The sequence below is a fragment of the Peromyscus leucopus genome, chromosome 7, assembly GCF_004664715.2.
Source record: "Peromyscus leucopus breed LL Stock chromosome 7, UCI_PerLeu_2.1, whole genome shotgun sequence".
NCBI lineage: Eukaryota > Metazoa > Chordata > Mammalia > Rodentia > Cricetidae > Peromyscus > Peromyscus leucopus.
The window spans coordinates 5423581-5448176 of record NC_051069.1 but is presented as its reverse complement, the minus strand read 5'-3'; the positions used below and the strand labels follow the sequence as shown (position 1 = coordinate 5448176).

General features: G+C 47.5%; 1 protein-coding gene across 1 annotated transcript in view; it reads right to left on the bottom strand.

The window, feature by feature from the left end:
* Window positions 1-24596, bottom strand: part of Tln2 (talin 2) — a 427714-nt gene that overhangs the window by 26693 nt on the left and 376425 nt on the right. Inside the window, exons 48-53 of the mRNA XM_028864471.2 lie at window positions 23074-23240; window positions 22093-22276; window positions 17124-17249; window positions 16828-16944; window positions 13691-13876; window positions 9300-9407 (exon numbers count right to left, since the gene is read on the bottom strand). Coding sequence (XP_028720304.1) covers window positions 9300-9407; window positions 13691-13876; window positions 16828-16944; window positions 17124-17249; window positions 22093-22276; window positions 23074-23240 — 888 coding nt within the window. The remainder of the gene's footprint in view (window positions 1-9299; window positions 9408-13690; window positions 13877-16827; window positions 16945-17123; window positions 17250-22092; window positions 22277-23073; window positions 23241-24596) is intronic.

Genomic DNA, 24596 nt, shown 5'->3' with positions numbered 1-24596 from the left:
GACTTGAGACAAAGCAAACATGGAACCAGAGAAAATGTAGGGTGGGGCAGGTTGTGGGCAAAATCCCACATGAGCAACAGCTAACAGTTCAGGAAAGTCATTCCCGAGCCAACAACCCAGTTCTAGATTCGGATCATAATCTGTCCTGCAAAAGGTCTTGATATGCTTTCTTCCTTTCTTTTCTTTTTCTTTCTTTCTTTCTTTCTTTCTTTCTTTCTTTCTTTCTTTCTTTCTTTCTTTCTTTCTTTCTTTCTTTCTTTCTTTCTTTCTTTCTTTCTCTCTCTTTCTCTTTCTCTCTCTCTCTCTCTCTCTCTCTCTCTCTCTCTCTCTCTCTCTCTCTTCTTCCTCTTCTCTTTCTTTCTGAGACAGGTAATTTTCTGTGCAACAGCTCTGGCTGTCCTTGAACTTGCTCTGTAGACCAGGCTGGCCTTGAACTCACAGAGATCGACCTGCCCTTACCTCTCAAGTGCGGGGATTAGAGGCATGCACCACCACAGCCTGACTTGATATGAATATGCTTTCTTTTGACTTAGTTCAAAGTTATAAAACAAAACAAAACAAACAAACAAACCTATTTTTGCTGTGGATACCACTCTATATAAATAAAACACTGGTGGCCAGTGACCAGGCAGGAAGTATAGGCGGGACAAAGAGAGAGGAGAATTGGGGAAACAGGAAGAAGGAGGAGAGACACTGCAGCCACCGCCAGGATAAGCAGCATGTGAAGACGCTGGTAAGCCACCAGCCACGTGGCAAGGTATAGATTTATAGAAATGGGTTAATTTAAGATAAAAGAACAGTTAACAAGAAGCCTGCCACGGCCATACAGTTTATAAGTGATATAGGCATCTGAGTGATTATTTTATAAGTGGATTGTGGTACTGCGGGGCTTGGGGAACCTGGAGAGAAGCTCTCCAGCAACATATTTTATTCATTCGTTTTTTGAAACAGGGTATCTCCATGTAGCCCTGATTATCCTATGTAGATATGGCTGGCTTTGAACTCATGGAGACCCATCTCCCTCTGTCTCCCAAGTGCTGGGACTAAAGGCATGCATCTGCACACCTGGCCTTATTGACTGATTGCGCACATGCCCTAGGGTGCACACACATGCTAATGTGGAAGTCAAAGAACAACTTACAGGACTCAGTTCTCTCCTTCCACCATGTGGGATCCAGGGATTGAACTCAGGTTGCCAGGCTTGGTGGCAAGCACCTTTACCTGCTGGGCCTTCTTGCCAGCCCCAGAGGTTTCAAGGTTTTTTTTAAATGGTTATTTTAAAAGGTACCAGGACTACTAACTAACTAAGAAATAAAGCAAGGGCTCCTTACTATCTTCCCCAGGACTTAAATTCTGAGGTGCATCATTCTGGCCCTTCTTCATTTTGAAATTCTCTTCTAACAGTTTTCTGCTTCTCTTCCCTATATTCCAGAGTGGAAAACCTTCACATACTTTAAGATGGTTAGGAGAAGACACCGCAGCTGTCTATGGACAATCATGGTGTCTCGGAGCTGAGGAACAAGTGTGGACTTTGGAGTTGGACAGGTCTGTGTTCAGACCAGGCTGCATTGGTTACTGGTGTGACTAGAGAAACCATCAGAACTCTGTATCTCCTCTGTAAAGCTGGAACAAGGCCTGTCTCTGAGGACTGATACACAGACCAAATTAAAAACACATGAGAACCATCTCATTCAAGGCCCAGAATCCAGTAGGTATTCATGTTATATCAATTCTATTCTTGATATCCTACACCTTTAAAAAAAAAAAAAAATCTGGCCAGGTAACATTGTATTTCTCAGAAGTATGGAAGAGATGGTTCTCAGACCTTAGGTCTAATTCCTCTGATTATGTTCCTAAAAGAAATGTAGTAAAAAAAACTGGGTTGGAGGAGTTTATGGGATATATTGTGACCAGCCTCAAACACATCAGTGGATAGAGGACATCACATTATATATTCAAACTGATGAGCCAATCATTTTGAGTATTATTCCACATACATCTCTCCCCATCTTCCTTCCTCTGGTAATTAATTTTAAAAACGTATGTATGTATGTATGTATGTATGTATGTATGTATGTATGTATGTGTAGGTGGGGTGGGTAATGTGACTGTAAGTGCAGGTACCAGTGAAGACCAGAAGAGGGCATTAGATCTCCTGGAGCTGGAGTTAAGCAGTTGTGAGCTGCCCAATGTGGATGCTGGGAACTGAATTTAGATTCCCTGCAAGAGCAGTATGTACTCTTAACTGCTGGCCATCTCTCCAGTTCCTCTGGTCATCTTTTAAAATTTGTTTTACATTTACTAATAATACTCTATGATTCTAGTTACTCTATTATTCTCATTCTCTCTCTCAAAGACCAAAAAGGTTGTAGTCAAAATGATACAGTATCAGTTTATAGACACCAGGGCAATGCTGAATAGTTTGTAACTAGATTTACATATACAGTTAATCAAGAGATTTCTAATGAAAGTACTAAGGTACCTTGAACTTGATAGGAACTAAAAAATGGTGCTGGAAACACACACACACACACACACACACACACACACACACACAGAGGAAAAAATGAACGAATGAATGAACAATAAGTTCTAATATGACAGCTTCCTTGAGCATTTCCAGAAACTCACTAGAGTCCTGGGAAGGCTGAAGAAAGAGGTGTCTTTTACCTCCTAACCCAGCCAGTGGACAGGCCATCTAGCCAAGTGCATCTTCTGGAATCAATGCACCTGTGTAACTCTGAGCCCAAATATTTATCTACTCTCGTCTTGCCTCAGTTTACATACGTATTAAATGAGTATAACAGTCCTTTCCCCTACAGATTTGTGGTAAGATTATACAAATGAATCATTTAAAGGACCCCAATAGCATTACTTAGGTGCAATCTTAATATTAGTTAAAAAAAAATTCCCAAGTGGTTCTTAAGTACTATCTTTGTCTGCAATAACTCTCAAGGCCACTAGCTGAATAATGGTCATGGCTCAGGCTGTGACCTGCTAACCAATCCACAGACATTGTTAAATTATTACTCTGTTGTGGGCAAAAGGCCATGAATGTGAGTTAAAAGCAGGTAGGGTTATTCATATTTAGTGGTGAAAGACTGTCTTTCCACTGAGATAAAGAATATGGTAAGGGGGCTGCAGAGGTGGCTAGGTGGTTAAGAGCACTTATTGCTCTGACAGAGGACCTGTGTTTGTATATCACCATCCACATGGTGGCTTAAAACCATCTGTAATTCCATTTCCAGGGTATCCAATGCCCTCTTCTGGCCTCCACAGGCATTACATTCACACAGTGCACATACATACATGCAGACAAACACATAAAATAATAACTAAATATTTTGAAGGCTAAATTAAGGAGGTTTATTCCCACACTTCCATTAACATTGAACTAGAATTTTTAGCTAATATAATAAGGCAATAAAAAGAAAAAATTATCCACATAGAAAGGGAGAGCTAAATTGTTTTTGTCAGCAGGAGTGTAATACAGAAAACTCTAAGGTATACGTACATATAACAACAACAAAAACAAAACCCTTCCATAACCACAAATTATGGGAGAGTCATGTAAGCACACCCAAACCCAATTAATTATGTACTGTAAGTAGATGCATCGTTGTACGTAAATTATACCTTAATAAGCTTGTTTAGTGTGTGTGTGAGTGTGTGTGTGTGTGTGTGTGTGTGTGTGTGTGTGTGTGTGTGATGGTACTAGGAATCCTGGTACATTGGGACTGTGTAAAACAGAGAGTGAACACGGAATTCAAAATGAGAGGTTAATAGGAAGTGAAATATAATCCCCGAAGTGATGTGATAACTTGAGAGAGCAGAGACACCCAGTCATCTTCACCATTTACTGCCCCCTCATCCTCAAGGCTCACTATCTGAGATGTGAAAGATGTGTTTTTATTTTCACATGTATCCAAGTCTCACTGTCAATTCCCCCTGCACTTCTCCATGCTGGTGTTTTCTTTCATGTAATAATAGGCACTGTCTCCCTTGCTCCATCTGTAGGCTAAGAGATGAGAAGACAAGCCACATTCTGGAGAAGCTATGGAGCTTCGAGAAAACATGTTGAACTCTAAAATCTGAGTAAGAAAAATCCACCTAAAGGGAGAAGATATCAACCCACATTTCAGCCAAGGAGATAAACAGAAGGCAAAGGGGCAGAAAAAAGATACTTAAATTTGTACTGAATAGGTGAGGAAAAAAGAGAGGACACAGATTTGGATGGGTAGGGAAGGGGGTAGATCTGGGAGAAACGTGACAAGGGGTTGAATATGGTCAAAACTCACTGTATAGAATTCTCAAAGAACTCAGAATTTTTACTAAAATGATATTTAAACATGACAGGGCAGTAGACTCACAGTGACTGTGATGGCATGCACAAGAGCCATGAAAGATCAAGCCAGTCCAAATCTCAGCATGGTGGGGAGGGGGTTTATAAAGTCCCACCCCTAACTGAGGAGTTACCAGCAACTGATGACTGCTGTAAGGAGTCAGTTTTCAAGGATGATACCCATGTTCAAGTAGGTGGTCCTATACCGACATTTTTCCATTAAAGAAAAAAAAAAGAGCACAAAGTTGGGAGTGAATGCTAGTGGGGAAAGAAGGAACTGGAGGGGAGGAGATGGAGTGGACTTGACCCAAACATATTACATCCATCTATGAAATTATCAAAAAAAAAAAAAGACAGGTGATGTAAATTAAAATCACAAAGAGGAGCCATGGTGATCCATGCCTGTAGGCCCAGTACTTGGGAGGCTGATGCAGGAGGATAGCGCCTGGGATATAGAATAGGGCTCATATGATATAGCTATATGCCAATAAATATAGAATTGAAAACATTGCAATTCTATTTAGAAGATGTGAGTCTACTGCCCTGTCATGTTTAAGCATCTTTTTAATTAAAAAAATATTAATTTATTGAGAATTTTGTATAATGAGTTTTGGGCAAAGTGTAGAAAATGCAAACAAATCTGTAATGATGAAAAGCAGGTCATTGGCTGTCTGGAAAATCTGAAGATGAGAAGTATATTCATTCTTTCAATTATGCAATGCTTTCACAGACCCAGAAATGTCTGCTGCTTTTTTCTGTATTATGTTATTTATTTATTAAAGCTGAGGCAGTTACAGGTGTGGGGACTTGAAGCACTTGAATCATCAATCTGCAATGACTGAAGACATCTACGGCGGAGAGAAGAGCCCTCAAGGCAGACAGAAAGTGACACTTCCAGGAACAGATGGCCCTTTAAAGCAGAGAGCAGTGCCGAGTTATGGGGTCTTAGCTCCAGACAGCCAGGAGGAGAGCTGCTCTATTTTTAATTCTGTGATTAACTCCACACCATTTCTGATATCAGGGCACAGTTCTGCCAGGGAAGTGAAAATTAACCCTGTCCGAGTTCTCGGGCTACAACAGCATGGCCCTGGGAAACTGGTGCGTGCACCTTGCCCCGTAGAGCAAACCCAGGATGAAGCAGTTCTCACAGCAAATGCAGGAGGCCAATGCACTTCCACGGGCACTGAGGAGCTTCCCACGGCAGCCATGATGGCTCTGCCTAAACCAGAGCCTTGGTATGTTGAGAGTTAAATGGATTCTTAGAAAAAGGTGGGAGTGGGGTTCTCTAGGCAGGGGCTCTCAATTTGGTATCTCCTTTTAAACAGTTTGAGAGACATGTGTTTATGTTTCTTTGATTGTGTGTGTACATGTGCATATATACCTTTAAGGTACACAAAAATTCTTATTTACATGTCTGTGTTTGGGTCTCTATGTTACTATGTATGATGTGGATGTGGGTGCCTGCCAGAGGTCATCAGATCCTCTGAGGCTGGAGTATAGGCAGTTGTGGGTTCAGCCAAGGAATCAAACTCCTGTCCTCTGTAAGAACAGCAAGCACTCTTAATCACTGAGCCGATCTCCAGCCCCATACACAAAAATTCTTGTTAAACCAGCTGGGCTAAGTTCTTCTCCATTTATAACACTGGTTTTATGCCACTGAGCTGGTTCTCCTGTTAATGGTCTCACTCTGGCCCCAGCCGGTTCCTGAAGAGCCTTGGAGAAACATCACCTTCCCATGCCTACCATAATTATGGATGACGAGGACAGCAGCTCTACAGAGTAGAGAAAAGGACAGTGGCACGCCATTAACAGACACACCAACCATCTAGATCGGTCTGCAGCACGGAAGACTGAATCTCAGCTCCACAGGAAAGCAGCAGCTGTGTTCAAACATGACCATGTGCAGTGTGAGCAGCCACAGGGAGAGCCCACTGACCATTCTTATTGGGGTCCTAGAACAGTGGTTCCCCTCTCCCCACCCTAGCCTCCAGCCCACACCAGCCCTCGCCAGATGAAGCGTCCTCCTTGACACATGGCGTCATCCCCTATGACCAGCGATTTTCCTCCTGCTTGATCATCCTTATGGTTGGAACTGGACACAGCATCTGGACGTCCCTTAAGCAGGGTGCTAGGATGTGTAGCCTAGGGAGCTTCCTGAACCTTCTCTAATGTTTCCAGGGACTCTAGAGGTAGAGTAGAGGTGTGTGTGTGTGTGTGTGTGTGTGTGTGTGTGTGTGTGTGTGTGTGTGTACCCATGAATTCAATGTGTAGGCCAGAGGTCAATACTGGGTATCTGTCTCTGTCACTCTCCATCTCATTGAGACAGGGTCTTTTACTGAGCACGGACTTTGCCAATTTGGCTGGAGTGCTGGCCAAAGAGCTTCAGGGATCCTCCTGTTTCTGCCTCCCCGGTGTTAGGAATACGGGAATGTGATATCATGATGGGTTTCTTTTTTTGTAAACATGGGTGATGGGGATCCAAACTGAGGTCCTCATGCTTGTCCAGCAAGTGTTTTATCCACTAAACCACCTCTCTAGTCCCCACCCCCCTTTAACGACAGGATCTTGCTATTTTGTTCTGATTGGTCTCAAACTAATGACCCTCCTGCCTCAGTCTCCCGAGTGTTGGCATTTCTGGCTTTATATATCTTCTTTTCTTTTTGAGGCAGGGTCTCATTAGATAGCTCTGGCTGGCCTGGAATTCTCTATGAAGAGTGAGCTAGCCTCAGAATCACAGAGAGCCATATGCTTCTGCCCATGTGCTGGGAGTAAAGGCATGTGCCACCATGAGTGGCTACCTTAATTTTTTTTTTTAGTGTGTGTGCACATGTGTGTGCACATACACATGGCAGAGTGTATGCCTGTGGCGGTTAGGATACCCTTGTGGAGTCAGTTCTCACCCTCCACCTTTACATGGGTTACATCAAACTCATGTCTCTAGGAATGTGTGGTAAACACCTTTTCCCACTGAGCCATCTTGTTGGTACAGTACTTCACACATCTTTTATCATAGTATACTGCTAGACTTGTTCACTTTTCTACTAGTGATTGCTAGTAATGTCCAACTGTCTCTGACAAAATTAAGCTATCATACCTAATATGCATAGACAAAAGCACATAACACAGAGTTTGGTACAATAATAGGTGGGGTATAGATCATACACGCCAAGGATAATGGAGGATGGGACACAGTCCCATAAAGAAAAAGATGCCCCAGAAGGCTTTCTGGCTTTATTCCTTTGGCTCTGAGTGTCGCAGAGACACACTCACGGTCAAGTCCTCCTACTGTATTCTGGCACAACAAGTCTGGTCACAGAAGCTCCCACTTCTGTTTAAGGAGTTCTTTCTGTGGCTTATGTAATTCACAGCAGCTTCCACTCACTGGAGTTCAGACTTTAGAGGCCCAAGGTTCAACACCTCAGACCTTTTTATTGCACCCCATCCCCCAAGACAGGGTTTCTCTGTGTAGCCCTGGCTGTTCTGGAACTCACCCTGCAGACCAGGCTGGCCTCAACTCAGAGATCCGCCTGCCTCTGCCTCCTCAGTGCTGGGATTAAAGGCGAGCGCCACCACTGCCCAGACTATTTTTTCCAAACAAAACCAGTATCAACAAACAATACTTTAGCAATGCCTGCAGTTCTCTGGATGACCTGAAATAGTTAACGCCAGAAGATAATTTAAGATGAAGGCAGTGACCGATAGAACCAGAACAGGGCTGGAGACTTTTTCTCAGGTCTGTGGCTGAACTGTAGGGTGACCTTAACCAAGGGAAAGTCTTGTGAGTTTCTGGTCATTCATTTGGTTGGCCAGTTCATGTGGTTGTACAAAGAAAAACAAGGACACCCAAATGCTTGACGGTTGTCTTCTAGAGACAAGAATTGTGTACTCGAGGTGGCCTGGGGCTCATTTTTATCTTTAGGGTTGGGAGGAGTGGAGCAGAGATGGGAGAGGACATGTCATCCATTTCTTGTGTTTTCCCTGGCTCTTGAACAAACTCTCCTGTGCTCTGTTCCAGCCCATGCAAGGTTCTAAACATGGCTGGAGAACAGGGTCTACACTAACCTCTGTACAACCCATAACCACACCATCTGCTGCCCAGATCTTCTGTCTTCTAATCCTGGCTCCACAGTGGGTACACAGGCCAGGCACTCTTGATGTGACCCAGGCCATTCACCCATGGATGGCAGGAAGCCACCAGAGGCTAGCAGGTCACTAGCAATGGTTCTTTTTAGCTGGTCATGGAGGCTGGTGTTCTCTGTATTTTTAGAATGCAATTAGGTCTTTGCAATAAGACCTCCCTCTGTGTGTGTGTGTGTGTGTGTGTGTGTGTGTGTGTGTGTGTGTGTGTCTAGAGGTCAACATCAGGCATCTCTTTCAACTTCTTTCCTCCTTTATTTATTGAGATGGGGTCTTGATGATTTGGCTAGACTCTGGGATCCTTCTATCTTTACCACACCTCTACTCCCAGCACTGGGATTACAGGAGTGTGTTGTCTCATTCAATTTTTTTAAAAAATATATATAGGTGCTGGGGATCAAATTCAGGCCCCTCGTGTTTGCATGGCAAGCACTTCAACTGAGCTATTTCCCCAGCCTCAGAGACCTTTCAATATTCTTCCAGATTGGCTCTGACCTTCAACTTATCCTCTGCCACTGCCTCCTCCTTCTCTCACCGCGCCGCCCCCCCCACCACCACCATGCTCATTCTGCAGTCTCTTTGGTGCCAGAGTGAAATCAGATCCTTTGGACTCCCACCGAGTCTTCCTGAAGGCTGTACTTCCTGTCCAGTGTGCTGGGACAGACCTGTCTGCTCAGCAGAGTCCCAGCCTCATGAGAGATGCTGGTGGGATGCTGGAAGTGGGGTGTGCCTAAGGAAGTGGGGTGTGTCTTCACCTGTGTCAGCCAGGGAGGCACAAAGATACACGGCTTTGCCCCACCCTGCCCACACCCCTCCTTACCACCAAGACGTGTTCCAGAAGGTCCAGGTAGCCCAGGGTGCATTCTGTGCCATACCGCAAGGCTCTAGTTCGTACCTCTTCGCTGACATCAGGATAGAAGGATGCTTGCTGGAGACAGATTGGGAAAGGAGCAGGGAGGAGAGAAGAGAATGTTGACATCTTAAACCAAGAAGAGTTGCTTGTGAGTTCCCAGCACAACAGAGCCGGGCACCCTGGTGCAGAAGCCATTGCCCAGTGACCTCTGTGAAGACCTTCACCCCCCTTCTCTAGGTGGAGAGGAATCCCTCCCTCCCATCCTCATGCATTTATAGCAGATCCTCTGACAGCCTACAGGCTGGCTCCCTGGGGACACATGACAGAAACACCGGAGTCTGGGACCTTCTGCCCTTTCTCCCCCTCCCTTCACCATGCGTTAAAACATCCAGGAAGATTCACAGTCAAGACTTCCAGGAGAGCACAGACCAGCTCTGCCTGGCTTCCTGTCACTAGCGGCAGAGGCACTGTTATGGCATCTCTATGTCCTCAGACTAATGAAGCCCATGTTCCCACTCAACCTCCCAAGTGACAGTCACAGGGCAATCTCTGTGACCAGAAGTCTTAGGTTCCTTCAGCCAGCAGCTCCCTGGTACCCCCAGGCTCTGTAAATAACTCATCTCACATTATACAAATACAGAGATAAGCAAGCCAGAGCTCTGGGTAACAGTGTCTCAGACTTTTCCTTGTACCATGACCTGCCACCTCCAGTCGTCCGTGACAAATCATTTCAGATGGCGTTCTGACTTGCAGGGCTGCCGGATAAAAGGCACCCGGAATTGATAAGCCAGGATAAGTGCAAGTGGGGCACACCATCTTTTATTTGCTACAAGAGGAAACCACATCCCCTTAATTATTCTCCACAGTTTCACTCTGGAAAGAAGTCGGGATGCTTACAGATATGCATAAAAGAAAACTCCCTCTAAACCAATAGCCACGACAAAGGCACAACACAGGGCAGAGCCTGTCTCTACATGGAGGGCCTGCAATCTCAGCCACTTGGGGAAGCTGAGGACCCCAAGTTTAAGGCCTGCCTGGGCGACAGAGTGAGTTCAAGGCCACATAGCCCAGGCAAGTGAGTGAGTTTCTGATTCAAAATAAAAAGTAAAAAGAGGGTTGGGGCTACAACTTGGAGGCAGAGGGCTTGTGTACCACTCGTGAGGCCTTAGGTTAGATCTATAGGAACACAGAGTCCCAGGGGAAACGGTCAAGGCTTAAGGGGGGACTGAGCAGCTTGGTTTTACAGTCCATCCCCTCCTTCAGGGATGAGCAGCGTGGGTGGTAACACCTGCGGACCCTCCCTTGAGGACCATGGCGAGAAGCTGTCACTGAGCTGCCAAGTTAGACTAACCTGAGAACAAAAACACTTAGCGGTGGAAATCAGGGCTGGGGTGGGGATATGGGTGAGGAGGGTGTCCACAGCCGTGCTCTTAAAACTCTCATATTCCATTATCTCCACGCCTCTCTGAGCCTCCAAATGTGAGTCACAGAGTTGTGCGCTACTGTGGGTCACGGGCCACGGGGCTGCTATGCGGTGGCCTCACCGGCGCAGGCTGCCCAGAAGAGCTGGGGGAAGGGCGTTCTTGCTAACTGTGGTGGCTCTGCAGAACCCGAAGGTCCTGCCAAGTCACAATCTGGCCATAATGAAAAGGTTATACAATCTGATCCCCTAATTCCACTTCTGGGAGTCTTCCTAAGCAAATAATCCAAAGCGCAGATAAGTCAAACAAGCACGAAGATGTTTCTTAGAGTGAGGTTGTAGGGGAGTCGGCGGTGTGCCTGTCTAACATACAGGACATAAACCAGCTGTGCTGGCATATACCCGGAAGCCTAGAGCTCGGGGTGTAGAGGCAGGAGGATTTTAAGTTCAAGGTCATCTTTAGCTACATAGTGACCAGCCTGGGGCATGTGAGACCCTATCTCAAAACCAAAACAAAACAGTAACGCAACGTGCCTCTATCTGATAATGGGGGAAGGCAGTATCGGCTAACAGAATATCTGTTGTCATGAGTGAATTAGTCAGAACAACCAGAGCAACACAGGAGTAGCTACCTCGTGTCAACTCTAACAAGAAAAACAGAATTAAATCTAACAAACACAGGCACGTGGAAGCAGACCACACAGAAACACACACGGGTGAAGGCGCCTGGGGACTGGTCAATCCTGCCATCTTGTTAAGAACAGCAGTGTGGGACATGCCTCACTTCTACATTTGCCTGCCTCCCCCCTCAGCCCCAGAAGCCATACTCCAATAGAGCAACTCGGTTCTTTGGTGTGACTTCAAAAATCTTCTGCTTTAAAAAAAAAAAATCCTGTGTGTTGGAGCTGGAGAGATGGCTCCACAGTTAAGAGCATTGGCTGCTTTTCCACAGGACAGGGGTTCAATTCCCAGTACTCATATGGCAGCTCACAACTGTCTAACTCCCAGGGGATTCAACATCCGCTCCTGGCCTCAGCGGGCACCAGGCACACATGTAGTGCACAGACATACATTCAACCACACATAGCCATACACAGAAAAAATAATTAATAAGAAAAGACTGTGTGTGTGTGGAGGTCAAAGGACAACCTTGGACACCGTTCTTCAGATGTGTCCACCATCCATCTAACCCGCCCCCCGAGTGCTGGCATTACAGGTGTGTGTCACTATTCCTAGGCCCACTTTCGCCAGGGAACCCCAAGGATCCACCTGTCTCTGCCTTTCCAGCGCTGGCTTAAAAAAATAGCATGACTTTCAATGCTCTAGGCATTTTAAACAGTCATTAAAATCACCTTATCTCAGAGACTACCTCCTCTTAGGTACAGATTCTGTGTCCAGAGGCAGAGACATGCACATCACCGCCATCATGCTCCCTACAAGCCACTTTGGAACCTTGTCTTAGTTGGTGAACCCCCTTTCCCTACCGCCCACGATGGGGTTGAGAGTCCACTGAAAGCACCTCAACTGTTCAAGAAACCTCACCGGCACTGTCATTGGTAGGTTCTGTGACCCCAGCCCATTTCCTGTGCCCCCTGATATCTGCGCATGCATATGTGGGAGACATCCCGAGGAGCTAAGGCAGCCTGCCACTGACCGCACCTATACCAGCCCCTGCTCCGCTCAATCTCACCGACAGACACCGAAGCACTACATGTCCTTGGCAAAACGGACTTCATAACTGCCAGAGGAATTAAGTGTGAGGGGCTTCTCTTTAACAATTAATAACTAATATATATGATTAGAGCCATAAATCATGTCAGTTCACAGGGCAGCAACAGCAGATCCAAGAGGAGCCCCAGTGAGGGCCCAGCATCGATGGTGTAGCAGAAACCAGAGGTCTTGCACCAGACCACCGACTCTTTGCAATGAACACTTGCGAGTAAAGACAATGGACAAAGGACAATGTGACTCAATGTGTCACACTGCAGCTTCCATGATGAGAATTTTCTTTTCCTTCTTTTGAAATTTTCTCTTAAATTTTTTTAAAAAATTTTATTTTGGGGGGAGGGTACAAGGGCAGAGGGTGGATATGAACGGACAGGGTATGAATGGGATTGAAACGCATGATGTGAAAGACACAAAGACTAAAAAGAAAGCTAAAAATAAATAAGTGGATAAGTCACGTCAGTGTACATTAGCTTTCTAGGCTTTGGAAACTGCTTATATGAGTTGTGGTGAGGAAACTCAGGCTTCCACAGGTGCAAGGCAAGCGCTTCATTCCTTGAGCCTGCTCCCCATCCCAGAGATGGTTTTTCTTGACCCACCATTCAGCACTTGGTTTTCTGTATTTGCCTTATGGCATGAAGCCTCTTTTCTGGAAGGGGATGAGGGATACAACTGCCCCCAAAGGAACTGTCCAGCATCGCCACCATCACATTATTTGTATATATTTTTTTGTAGTGTGTATGGGTAATTTGCCTGCATGTATGTCTGTGTACCACATGCATACAGTGCCCGTGGAGGCCAGAAGAGGGCAACTGATCTTCTCAGAGCTACAGATGGTTTTGAGCTGCCCTATGGGAACTAGGAATGGACCTGGGTTCTCTGGAAAAGCAACAAGTGCTGTCAACGTCTGGGCCCTCATCTCTCCTGGCCCTAATGTTTGGTTTTTTGAGGCAGGGTCTTGCTATGTAGCCTAGACCTGCTTCTAACTCACAACAATTCTCCTGCCTCCTCCTCCATGCACTAGGATTATAGGTGAGGTGTGAGCTACCATGCCATCTGTAAACTCTCTGCATATTTGTCTATCATCAAGTTGAAGGTGTGAAGCTGCTTCCTGCTCCTATTCCAGCTTACTGCCTTCTCCAGGACACTGAAGGAATCATTCTCAACAGAAAACTATCTGTCCATCCATCCACAACAATGCCCAGGTCTTTACCTTGCAAGCTGTCAACATATCTGAGACAGCCTTCCTGCTCAGATTGGCGGTTGCAATCACGTCCTCCTGTCTACATGAATTCCCAGCTGCCACGGCTTTGGCTGTTGCCATGGTGATTCCTTTCGTCATTCTTATTGATTCTTCGGGCGATGATGTCTTCTCAGGTATGTCTTTTGATTGGAATACCTTGAAGTCAGAAACAGAAGAGGCAAAAAAAAAAAAAAATCAAAAAGGAAAGGACAACAATAACTTTCTCTTTTCCAGCTGGGCTGCAGTTAGTGTCTGGGAACCAAGCTAGCAACTGGAAGAGACTGTGACATGACAGGAAATTAGAAACCTAATTTGAGGGCAGTAGAGTGGGTCTTGCTTTCAAGATCCCAGGATGGGCAAGCCTCTTATACTGACATTTGATGTTCATGGGAGCAGTATGGTGAGCCATAGGTTTCTAAAGTGCTAACTCATCTGTTGGCAACCACCACCACCCGATATTTATACAGTGTCTGCCTCAGGCCTGTGTGTACTCTAGGGCAGGATTAACGTGAAGACATCACTTTGGATGACCTCCCACCCACTTTGCATAGGTAAGAGTTTGGGGAAAGTGAAGCATCTGGTCCTCTAATTCTGTTTTACAAATACAGCTGCAGGGTTATGCAGAGGTGTTCAAGTCAGTGACTCTGATTTAAACACACACACACACACACACACACACACACACACACACACTCACTCACTCACATTTACAGAAGCTGCAAAGAATCCATGTTAGTCAAGGCAAGCTGCTTCTGTTCCCCACACTCTTGGTCCTTTCTCTTTAATATGAAGGACTAGCCCTGTGACTGTATGCTGCATGTGTATCTGTCCCTGCAGAAGAGGGGCTGGCCTGTTGTCAGACCTAAATAACCACCTAATGTCATGGGAGACTCCCCTGAGTAAGATGGGGGACCCACAGAGCATTCTTGTCATGTGACAACCAGTCAAACATCATCTCTGCTTAAAAACGGCAGTGACAATGAAGGTAACTTAGGACTGTAAGTCCCTTGTCCGGACCTGAGCACTACGGTGGGCTGCTCTCTACAGAGAGTATGCCAAACTACTGTGGTCTCTGTGGTCTTCATGGCATAGGCCTGTGGAAAACACTCTGGGGGAATTCATTCATCTTTCTTTCTTTATTTATAGTTTCCATTTTTCACGTGTGTGTGTGTGTGTGTGTGTGTGTGTGTGTGATGCATGTTTGTGTATATGCACATTTTTTTGCCTGTGTGTAGGCACATATGTACATGTGTATGTATAGGCCTGAGGTTAAAGTCAGGAATCATCATCATCCACTCTTCCATTTTATTCATTGAGGCAGGGTCTCTCAATCAAACCCAGAGCTCACTGATATGGTTAGTCTTGCTAGTTTGCTTGCTCTGGGGATGCCCTTTATCGACTTTTCAAGACTGGAACTGCAGATGGCCACAGTGCTGGTACTTCTGTGGGTTCTATGGATCTGAACTCCTGTCTTCATGCTTGTATGCCAGCACTTTAACCGCTGAGCCAGCCCTTTCAACCGAAAAATGTGGATGGATTCTGATACACTCACAATGACCAAGTATCTGTAATTTCCCAGGATTGTCCAAATCCCCTATCTTCCCTTCCTCTGCCACCATGGGGCATCTGTAGCTGTCTAGACCTGTCTCCAGATCTCAGACGGGAACATGGCCATCCCATGTAGCCATTCCAAGGCACCCATACAGTATGCCTTAAGGAATCACCTGCTTTTGAGTTACTTATGCATTCTTTAGTTTCTCCTTTAAAACTATGAACTAGTGCTGGGCGGTGGTGGCGCATGCCTTTAATCCCAGCACTCAGGAGGCAGAGTCAGATGGATCTCTGTGAGTTCGAGGCCAGCGTGGTCTGCAGAGCGAGATCCAGGACAGGTTCCAAAACTACACAGAGAAACCCTGTCTTCAAAACAAAACAAAACAAAACAAAACAAACAAAAACCAACACCCCCCCCAAAAAAAAGCAAAGCAAAACAAAACTATGAACTAATTGTAGGCTGGCTCCATTCAAGGAGGGACAAAAGAAAGCCGTCCCAATCCCAGTGGAATCACTAGTTTCTAGTGTTGCGCCTCATGTTACCTTTCCAGATGATCCTGAAAGGGGGAAGAGGAGCCTGCAGCAGAGGCAGACTCCCCAAGGGCTTGCATACCCCCTAAAAAAGCTACATCTGTGGTCATACCTACTACAAAGAAATCTTGGGGCAAAACCACTCATTTCCTGCGTATTTCTATTTGTGGGTATCAGGACGGGGTGATGTGCAACCGTGCCAAGCACAGAGGAAACAGAGGACACCTCTATTATAGCAATTCCTGGTGCCCATGACTCTTTAGGGCTGGAATGAAGGAAGAATGAACAGAGCTAACGTCCCTATGGAGAGATGCTTCAAACAGAAAGGAGCTGGATGCTGAAGAAGTGTCTTACCTAGAGGCATCTGGGCCTCTCCCCTAACAGTGAACCTCAAGCTGCCATTCCATATGTGGGCTGTGGCCAACAGCAGCATGACAAGAAAGAATGCATCTCTGGTCCCCATAATCTAAACTCAAGGCTTGTGTCAACTGCTATTCTGACTTTTCTCTTGGCCAGAAACCGTCTGTAATGCTCCAGTGTCATTCTGTTATTTTGATGGCATAAAGCCTGGACTGTCCTAAGTGCTACATATCAATCCTAGGGATGGATGTAGGGCTACATCCTGGCTAGGGATATAGATCAGTCGGTAGAGGGTTTGCCCGGCACCCATCAAGCCCTGAATTCGGTCCTTAGCACCTTCCTAAAGCCAAGCATAGTGGTATACACCTGTAATTAAAGGCAGGAGGATCAGAAGTTCAAGCTATCCTTGGCTACATCAAAGTGTGAGGCCATCCCAGACGACATGAGATCTTGTCTCACAAACACTCCCCATAGATCCTAGCCACACTCGCTGACGTGCAGGTAAGCAACTACAAAGGCCACCTGAGAAGACAGATGAGTAAGCCTCCCCAGTTGAGGAGTTCCGGGTAAAAGCTCTTTAAATTAAAAATTGCAGAGAAGCTCATGTGCCAGTCCTGTGTTGGATGGCGGCAGCCAGCTGAGGGTGACAGCTGCTGGGCGCTCACCGTGAGTTCCTGCTTTATGTACTCGATGGTAGCCTCGAGCGCCCTTGTGCCCCGGGTGGCCTCATCTTCCACTGCCTTCACTGTCTTCAGAAGAGAGGTGACGTTGGTCACCATCACCTGCACAGGAAGAGAAAAGCAATGAGCACCCTGTCTGAGGTGCATTTTCAGACCCTTTTGTGCAAGTGGCATAAAAGATAATCTCCTTCCTTCCTCCGAGGAAGACGAGCAAAATGTTCACCCTTCCAACAGCTTGGCATATGAGTCCCGCATCCTCATATCCCTGCAGCCCACTCTACCTTGGCGGCTCCTTTGAGCTGGTACATGGAGGGGTCATCGGCTGGCTTGCTGGCAGCTCCCTTGGTAGCACCAATGAGATCAGAAAGGGCCTTGGCCACGTCTTTGATGGCATTTATCAGTACCACCTGAAAGAGCAGGAGGCTGGTGAGTAGAGGAGATGACCTTCAGTGCTGACTTCTGCCAGGGCGCAAGGACATAGGAAGGAGGAGGCCCTTTATCAGTAAGTAGCTTTATGTCCTGCACCATGACACCACTCAGGAAGCCACCCTTGGAGCTCAGGAAGGCCAATCATGCTGCTGCTGTTGCTAACGATGATGATAGAGCTAATAGAGAAGCTGCTCCCATGGCTGCTGCCGAGACTCATGCTAAGGCCGAGGTTGAGAACAAAATGTATAGCCCGACACTCAAGTGGAGACGGATGCTGATATTGAGGCTGGTTTCTGAGTATACAGTCCCCTAGCTGCCCCATTCTGCCAACAACCTATTTCTGACTGGATAAAGGCTGCTAGAGCAGAGATACCATCAATGAGGTACCATCACTTACCCCTGAAGCACTGTTAACACCATGTCAGCTTCACTGCTGGGCCTCCATGACACTCTGCCTGCCTCTCTAGCTTTGGTTCCTGCAATTCTCTGCCCCACACTACGTGTTCGGACACATGGGTTTTTCTTCCTATTGGGAAGTCTCACCTCATCTCTGCCTAAGGTCTTCACTCCTGCTCTCCTCTAGCTGGAACCTGGCTCTTTCCATCCTCTGGGCTCAGCTTGAATGTATGTCCCAAAAGACCGATCTTGACCACCCTAGCAATGGGTCTAACTCACGAATACCAAACTGCTATCAGACGGCCACACTTTATACTATAGCAGTAGTAATCCATGGCACCATTTAATTTATTCACTTGTCCATGGCTTATCTTCTCCCATGACCTGATGAGGTTAGAACAGGCACTGTTTGGTTTCATCCTCAGAACATGTTCTGGCACACAGCTGGCATGAAGTGAATCTTGAGGAAAAAAGGAAGACAGAGGTGGCCTGCTCCACCCTGGAGATGATGCTGTCTCGAATGCGGAGTTGGAATCTGAAGCACAGCCAAGGGAGAACTGACAGGAATGGGCGCTAGAGCCATGAGCGGTGGGTTTGGAATGTGGACTCTGGTCGGTACGATGCCATGTACCCTGGCCTTAACCTTCACACTCCTGGGCTGGCTCATCTACAAGCAGAATTAGCAGTGCCAGCCTTTCCCACTTCATCCAGTTGCTATGAGGACCAACCAAGATAATAAACATAAAAGCCTTTGGGAGACTCCGGAACGCCAGACAGCAGTGACATAGAAAAACTGTGACTTTGCAGCCTCCTGCCACCCTCCATACCCTTTGTGGTGTCGCCTCAACAGGACAGAGGGACCCCAGCCAACCTCCTGCACCCACAGCTGGGGCCAGCGGGCTTTCGAAGGCCTGACGCTCTCTCCTGAGCCTCTAACGGGGAAGAGGTGCAGCAGGAGAGGGAGGCACTGCAAGGTAGGGCTGCTGCTAACATCAGCATCCGTCCAGGAAGGACGGCCCCATCCTGCTGACTCCACAGGTGACTGACATGCAGAGGGAACTTTTTTCTTTTCCTGAGTAGATTTGAAAAAAATTATTAAAAATTGTATTTATTATTATTAGTGTGTATGCCACCGTGTACATATGGCAGTCCGAGTACAACATTATGGAGTTGTTTTCTTCTCCCACCTTTCTGTGGGTTCCGGGAGTCAAATTCAGGTTGTCCAGCCTGTGAAGCAGGTGGTTTACCTGCTGAGCCATCTCACTGGCCCCCCGATTTATTGTTTTTTTTTAAGTGAGTTCTCATTAGACGTTGCTCCTTCAGGGGACTGGAGAGATGGCTCTGCAGTTAACAAACACCTGCTGCCCTCCTGGAGGACCCGAGTTCGGTTCCCAGAAGCCACATCAAGTAGCTCCTAACTGCCTCTGACTCCAGTTCCAGGGGCCTGGATGCCTCTGGCCTCCTTGGGTACCTGTACTCATGTACACATAGCCAGATGCTGACACACCCACCCACATAATTCAAAACAAAACAAAACAAAACAAAAAAACCCTCAACCTTCCAAATATCTTCAAAACAGATATTTGGTTTATTTTTATTTACTTAAATAAAATTAATTTTAAAATCTGCTTAGAAAAATGTCCCCTCTGTGTGTTAGTCAGCTGTCCAGTAACCAGGATAGGAGAGGCCTTTATTAGCACCCCTACAACAATATCTAGGGAAAAAAATTATTTTAAAAAATGGGAAAAATACCCAAACAGACATTTCTCCAAAGAAGATACACAAATAACCAATGGATCTATGAAGAGATGCTCAATAACTTTTAGAGAAACTCAGACCAAAGCCACAGGGGGAATATCACCTCCCACCTGTTAGGAAGGCTGTTATCAAGGTAAGAGGGACAGGTATTGATGAGGTGGTGGAGAAATAAGAATTCTGACACACTATGGCCGGAATGCAGAATGGTGTAGCTGCCCCCCCCCCCCCCCCCCCCCCCCCCCCCCACCCCCCCCCCCCCCCCGTCCCAGATTACAAAAAGAACCTTCTGGTAAGCCTTTTCCTAGGGGTTTATTAAAAAAAAAAAAATTTAGGTGAGCCAGGTAGTGGTGGCACAAGCCTTTAATCCCAGCACTCGGGAGGCAGAGGCAGGCAGATCTCTGAGTTTGAGGCCATCCTGGTCTACAGAGCAAGATCCAGGACAGGCACCAAAACTATACAGAGAAACCCTGTCTCGAAAAACCAAAAAAGAGAAAAAGAAAAAAAGAATTTAAGTGAGAAATCAGCACTTCTGGGTTCACTGCAGCATCATCCACAGCAGTCAGGATGGGAGTGAAACCCACGTGCCTGTCAACAGACAGTTAGATAAAGGAAAGGCAGATCCACGCAGTGGAATATTGTTGGCTTTTAAAAAGGGAATTCTGTACTATGCAACATGCACGAACCTGGGTGTGTGTGGGGGGCAGGGGTGGCATTTCAAGGGAGGAAGTCAGTCACAGAAGGAGAAGCAGCCATCCTCATAAAACAATTATCCTCATAAGCCAAACAGAATGGGGTTCAGGGGACGGGGGAGGAGCAGGGAGGAGCTCCAGCTAAGCCGGGTGAATGAACTCTAGAGACCTACTGTCGTGTCCCCACCGCCACCTAAAGTTAAGGACCACTGCATGGCAGTTAAAGGTCTGCAGAGGCAGACTGGGCATGCTAAGTGCTCTCACCCCCGGAAATGCCAATAAGAGTTGAGAAAGAGGTTGCTCAGAAGGGGAAGGCAGAGGAAACACTAGAGGTCATTGAAGATTCGAGGTGGCTGTAAAAACTCACTTTGTGATTCTCTACTTTATGTGCTTAATACATTTTGACTCATGTGCTGGGAACACAGATTCATCATTACTCTTTCTCCTCAAAATCAGGTGGGTAAGAAGAGGTGCGGGTGTGGGGTGTGGGGTGTGTGTGTTGCACTTCCAACTCCAGCGACAGGGATTCCAGCTTTTCCTTCCTTCCTTCCCCCCAGGGTGGGACCACCACCTCAGGTTCCTGCAGAAGCCCTGTGCAAACAGCGTATCTGAAGTCCAGTGCTGGTGGAGGAAACCGAGCTGGGGGATTAAAAAAAACTAAGAAAGGCCCTCACGGGCTCCATTGTCTTGGAGGACAGTGAGGACGGAAGGGGCGGGGTCCACAGAAACAAGGCTGGTGGCCCCCAGCTAATTAGTTCAGTCATCACTCCTCTCCCCGGGCCTGAAAGGGCAAGAGTTATCTACTGTGGGGCCCAGTAGACTAGACTGCTGACCCAGAGCAGGCGGCGGCGGCCATGAAGGTGTTTACTGTTCTGTTACTGGGATGAGTGCAGAGGACAGTGAGCTGTGCTGCTGAGGACTGTGGTTGGCTGTCAGCTCAAGACCACCGGAACCTCTGGCACGGGCCAGGTGCTGCTATACAGGGTGTGCTGGCTTCAAACATGAAAGGCTGCAGTGACTGTGGTCTGGACAGGCCATGAAGGCTCAGGTGGGTCACTTCAACAAGATCGCCACCTCCTGAGCGGAGGGCCCTCCCACTCTTCCAGTACCCCCCCTCCGCTTCAGAGCCAGTCTTCTCCAGCAGTAAGCTGCATGTGCTCCGTACCCAATGCCAGCAGCTGGGGTCACCAAAGGCCTGTCCCCAGACATTCACCTGCATTGACTCCCAGTGTCTCTATAGGTGACAACATTCCTTTCTTGCCGGTCACACACACCCTCCTCTGGATGTCCCCCCACCAGCTCTGGCCTCTCGAAGTTTTCCAGGCATTTTTTTTTTTTCTCAGCAAGTGCCTGAAGGCTGGAGGAGTTCTCCAGGGTTAATCTGACATCCCTTCTCTCATCCCATGCTTTCCTCGCCCTGTGCCTGCAGACACTGTCCAGAGGCAGCCATACCCGAGTCACATCTGTGCACAGGGGCACGCTCATGCCCTCCATGGTTCTGCCTGCTTGTCTCACACTTCTAATTCCACATGCCTGAGACTGGGACGCCCCCTCCTCTCTTGAGTCAGGATGGCACTCCCCTTGTGGATTGGTCAGGACGGCCCTCCCCTCATGGATGACTCGCTCTCTTGCTTCATGAAACTGTATACTGCTCCGGCCTGACCACAGGACACTTGGTACTCTTCCCTCCCCTTTATTCTCACACTGTCTTCTTCAACCAATTGTTCACCAAGCCTGGCTGACTTATTTTTCTAGGTTCCTCCCAAATCCATAGGCTTGTCTCAATCCCTAACCCGTCACCATAGTCCACATGCCTGTCAACTGCTTCCTATCAGTTTCTCCAAACAACTATGCGCACGTATTGTTTACTTCAAAGGCTACTTGCTTAACCTCTCCTCCAGGCTCGCCCCCCAGTTCTGAAGCCCGATGCAGGGTGTATAGGAAAAAGGGCAAGGCAGTCCCCAGACCCCATCCATACCTGGGTCTCAGGGTCATTGGAGCCCAGGCTGGCGGCCCCCAGCTTGACCACCTCGGCAAGCTGGGTGATGGTCGCTGCAGAGGACTGAGCTGCCTGGGCCAGCTTGTCTGGAGTGGAGGCGGCCCCTGACACCAGCAGCTTCGTGTCTTCCACCAAGGCCTTGGCCGTCTTCAGAATGTTCTCCCTGAGAAAGCAGGGAGGTCAGAGAGACGGGGGAAAACAGAACAAAACTTGTTCACTTGTAGTTGTTTTAGAGGAAGGAAATTCACAGGGGCTTTGGGAAGAGAGGCCCCAGTGATCCACCCCCCTCTCAGGGGGAGGGGAGTCTTCCAAGCATGTGAGGCTGGAGCCTCAAGCAGTATGTAGCCAGACTGGGAAGCAACTCCAGAGAAGAGCTCAGCACTGGAGCTAGGGGGAAACTCAGCTTCTTCCTACGGCCCCACAAGCTCTTCAGGTATTTCCCAGCCACACAAGGGCACATGGCTTGCACATCATGCTTGCGAATCAAAGCCCACAGGGCCAGGCTCCAGACAGACAGCAGAGCACAGAGAATCTTCACTCCGTCACTCAGGTTGGAGAGACAAGAGGCTGGACACATGGTAAGGGTTTTAGGGTCATCAGCAGTAAATACGCAGAGCCGCGGACACAGGTCTGCTGAATGAAGGCTCCAAGGAGGCAGGAGGCTTTGGGAAGTGACTGCTAAATATGCCTGCCCCTGCCGTTCCTGTCCTGCTGGGTCTGGTCTGTGGGCAGTCAGAGGGGCAAGCCCCTGGTGAGCAAACATGAAAAAGCCATCCTCCCTTGGGGAAGGCTGTTTCTAACTTGTCAGTGGAGCTCATCCTGACCCTGTGGTTCACGTCCCCCACTGGGAATCTTGTTGATATCAAAGTGGATAATGACATTTCTGAGTCCTGGGCAGGGTGGGGTGACCCAATGTGATTGCCGGTTTTAGGTATGCCCGCTGGGGTCTCCCCCCAGTACCTGTGATCTGCAAAGGTCTCGCCATTCTCTGCATTCAGTGTCCCTGCCGTCGCAAACATGATGGTGGTGTCCAGGTCGGCAATGATCCCAGACACCGCAGTAGCAGCCGTGATGCAGGCCTGGGTCCCCTTGTTTCCGGCCTGGAGGGCGGACAGCACCAATGATACCTGTACAAGGGATGGAGAAAGGAAGACTAAAAAAAGTGCGCCACCATTGAACAGACTGAATTCTCTCAGAGCTGATACAGCACAGAGATTAACAGGCCAAGCTTAGAGCCAGGAGCCTGGGTCTGAATATCAGCTTCACCATTCACAGGCCACCTGACCTTAGGCACAGCCTACTTCATTGCACCAAGCCTCGGCTTCCTTGAACATAAAACGGCTAATTAAAACATAACATGTGCAAAGTGCAAACCAATTAGGTGTCTGTAGGTTGCTACTACTTCCTGGAGGGCAGGCAGTGCTCACCAAGTCAAGTCACCAAGTACGATGCTTCTGACACAATACTGAGGGATCAGGTTTGGGCTCCTGAGACGTGGGTGGCAATTTCCACCCCTCCAGTTAGGTCTGGAAGGCACGACTACTGTTAATACTCATCATTCACCTGGCCATGCAGGACAGGCCACTTTCCAGAATGGATCCCAGTAGGACTCCTGCATGCTACTGTCCACTGCTAAGTAGTAATGCAATGACCTGAGGGTCCAGGAAGTTGGTTCAGGGCTTCACCCTGGCACACTCTGTATCAGAAACCCCCAGTGCCAGCTTCTACCCTCATCCCTTACTGTTCCCAGAGACACTTTCTACACCCACAGCCTGATTGCCCCACATGTTCGCAATCACACCGTGCGTCCACTGGACCACAACATTTGTCAAGTCTGCCAGCTACTCAGGTCCCTACACAGCTGCCTTCCTGCTTAGGGCGAAGTGATCTGTCCTGCTCTCTTCCTCCAGCACTGATGTGCTCATCCTGTGAAATATAGTTCCAGGACCCCCTAGAATGCCTCTCTAGTCTCTTTGCAGACAGAGGCAGTTCTGCACAAGGATTCCAAGTACACTATTCTGTCCTCAGAGTAGCCCACTGTCCTGTGGATTAGAAACAGTTTGTCACAGGGCAGCTGAAGGCTCTTTAATCTCTGCCTGTACACATCTGCTATTCTTGACCACGCTGACGCACGTAAATGCTTTGTAAATACACTTATGTATACACCATGTGTGGGTGAGGGGGAGTAGGGGTGAGGGCAGGGATCAAACCCTAGATGTCTTCTTCAGTTGCTCACCAAACTGCACTTTTTTTTCTACCCCCTGGTGGTGGTAGGGTGGGACACATGGGGTGGGACAGTATCTCATTGAAAGCTGACAGATTCTGCTAGAGCAGTTGGCTAGTAAGTTCCAGGGCTCTGCTTGTCCCTGCCTCATCAGTGCTGGGATTATAAGGCAAATTCACTTCTTGAAGCGTGTTGAACAAGCAGGGGATGAACAAGTCAAGGCATGAATAGAGGCATGGAGTTTGGGATGTTCTTTCCT